The sequence below is a fragment of the Patiria miniata genome, unplaced genomic scaffold (assembly GCF_015706575.1).
Source record: "Patiria miniata isolate m_02_andy unplaced genomic scaffold, ASM1570657v1 HiC_scaffold_8, whole genome shotgun sequence".
NCBI lineage: Eukaryota > Metazoa > Echinodermata > Asteroidea > Valvatida > Asterinidae > Patiria > Patiria miniata.
Genome location: NW_024037075.1, coordinates 1,167,739 through 1,170,549, shown reverse-complemented (window position 1 = coordinate 1,170,549; position 2,811 = coordinate 1,167,739). Strand labels below are relative to the sequence as shown.

General features: G+C 42.2%; 1 protein-coding gene across 1 annotated transcript; it reads right to left on the bottom strand.

The window, feature by feature from the left end:
• Positions 1 to 2,811, bottom strand: LOC119719626. Its single transcript, XM_038189127.1, has 4 exons — positions 2,734 to 2,811; positions 1,428 to 1,793; positions 540 to 683; positions 1 to 288 (listed from the first exon to the last, which is right to left on the bottom strand). Exons 1-4 carry the CDS (start codon positions 2,809 to 2,811, stop codon positions 1 to 3), a joined length of 876 nt encoding a protein of 291 aa, XP_038045055.1.

The window sequence follows — 2,811 nt, the reverse complement described above, 5'->3', positions numbered from 1 at the left end:
CTAATGACAAACAAAATACTTACGCTTAATGTCAAAGTGGACAATGTGATGGTCGCTGTGAAGCCAATTAACAACAACTAGCAGCTGCTGGATGATCTCCAATGCCAACCCCAGGTCCAGGACATGTCGGTCAATTAGCTCCTGAAGGGTCTCGCTACCCTCCTGGTAACTGGAGAGAAACATCACCCAGTCATCAGTGAGCAGCAGGCCCAGGAAGCCCACGATTCCTCGATGGTCTAGCGGGCACCAAAGTACGGCCTCAGATGCCTCAAAATACTTTACAGAGACCTACAAAAAACAAATTAAATGAACAGTTTTATGGATGTATTATTGGGGTTTTTTTTGGGGGGGGGGGGAGATGAGAAGAATCTCTTATGTCAAACGCATTTGAAATAACTTTTTGATGTTGAGGCTCTGATTTAGCAAATTTCCCAAAAGGGACCTTGAAAAAAATATGTATGAATCTTTGAATTCTAAAACAATGTTGAATCTTTTGTGTTTGTGTTGAAAAATTGCAGATGGAGAACCACTTTACTTACTCTTTTTCTGACAAACTGTATGCCAGAATATTCATCCTTCAACAAGAAGGCGACACCAGAACCACCTTTCCCCAAACGCTTAATAACGATGTACTGCTCGCCCTCTCTGTACTGACTTGGTGTCGAATGACTTGGTGTCAAATACTGCAAATAACAAGAAAACGAACAGACCATGATAAAGAAAACGAACAGACCATGATCTGGTGCAATGCCTGATGCTCACACTCTATCAAAACGAGGACTAAATTCAAACAAACACACTGTGCCATATGAACTTTGTGGCGTATGGTTAGCTGATTTATCTGCTTAAATGGCATTTGCAAGACAAGGTGTCAATGTGCAGTTAGCTGATTCCCCAAAACAATCATTGAATTCCAGACTTTGCAGCATGAATACTAGTCTAGGGGCTAGACATTGTTATGGTTTGATACGCGATAACCCGCCGCCATGATAACCAGCCACCACGAAGGGCATTATCACAACCAACCAGTATCACCCACGAACCCGTTAGGAGCAACATCTAGGGAAATTTGTAGAATCTACTTCTGCAGGCAATTACGGTCCATGTTCAGTCCCACGCACACTACACGCCACAAAAGAGCTGACCAGTGAAGTTGCACAAAAGTCTTGCTGCATCTTTTATACTACTGGTTCGGAACTACAATGAAATATTTTGAATGCATGTTGTACATATTAGGCCAAACAGATGCGGGAGCATTACACAAACGATACAACTGTCCCTAGACGTTGTTCCTGACGAGTTCGTGGGTGATATTGGTTGGTTGTGATAACGCCCTATCGCGGCGGTGGGTTCAAACCATAACAACATCTAGCCCCTAGACTACATGAATACTTGTTGTGACATGACAGATGCATTTCGTCTCTTACCTTATGAAGCAGCACGCCCTGGTGGTATCCACGGAGCTCGGCAGGATTCCGAGTCTTCAGGCGTTCAATACGATTCGCGAAGATAATCACGTCACCGGCCTTACCGTGACGAATCCCTTGTGTGTTCCAAGCATCTCTACCGGGCATGCTCACATTGACATTGTGGTGTTCCTGCACACTTTGGTCTTCTAACATTCTCCTGACAGCCTGCCCGTTTTGTAAGGTGGGGGGAACGGCTAAGGCTAGACCTCTTGGAGACCCTGAAGGGCCTCCACCAAGTCTACCCTCGCGTGCTATTTCTTTCGGACAGCTAAAAGGCCGTCCACGAGCTCGCCCGTCGCTGCTACGATTACCGACGGTAGAGGTCTGTCAGGGTGGGAGAAATTATAAAATGCTTTAACCCTCATTACAGAATCACTCGTAGAGTTCCCCACACAGCACTTGTAAGGCACAGCACTTGTAATCAAACCTCAAAAAATAAGTCAAGTTGATTATTCTGAAAAATAAACCTTGTTGCGTTACTAGACAGGCTTGCACAAAATAACAACACTTATCAGAAGAATCATTCCATACATTCTGAGTCTACTTTTCTTCCTGTCCTTGTTACATCTATTATTTGCTAATTTTGATGCACTCCCTAATGCAGTCACCCTCCAAGACTGATTATGAATAGCAAACTAACTTCCCAACAAATAACAAAAATTAAGTCATTCTTAATGATACACATGTACTTAAACAAGGTAACAAGGACAGGAAAAATGTCACACTTTGGACCAAACATTTAAAGATATAGTCCATCATTTGTAATTTGTGCATTTTGTTCGTTTGCAACAAAAGTGTACAAAATCTAATGAAGGATACTGAACAACTAACCTGATGAAGTTTCAGTTAAGCTTCAGCTGTTTATTCTGACAAAAACAGCATTCTAGGATCTCAATTTCAAATCAAAAGTTACTGAATCATGTTTTGAATTGTTTTGAATTGCAGCTATTCCCGACGTCGCGCACTGATCCGACAAATTATAGCAACCGCACGCGTGTGTGCGTTGTGCCAATGCTTACACGCGCTTCGCCGAATAACAAAACGAACTATTAATTTAAATTTTCCTACTTTTGTTGATTACTTCAAAATGACAGCTTCCCAGAAAGAATAATTTCATAGGGAGTTTAGTTCCCTTACTATCTTTCAACCAAGTTTGTGTTTCAACAATAATTACAATAATTACGCCAGTTACTTTTCGGATGGCTGCAAATGATGGACCATAGCTTTAAAGAACGACCCATTATTGAGGTTTCAAGCAACTAACCTGGCTTTTTTCACCATCGTTCTGTTTTGACTGGCTCGTCTTTTTGTGGCCGTCACAATTTCCTAGATCAGCAGCCAT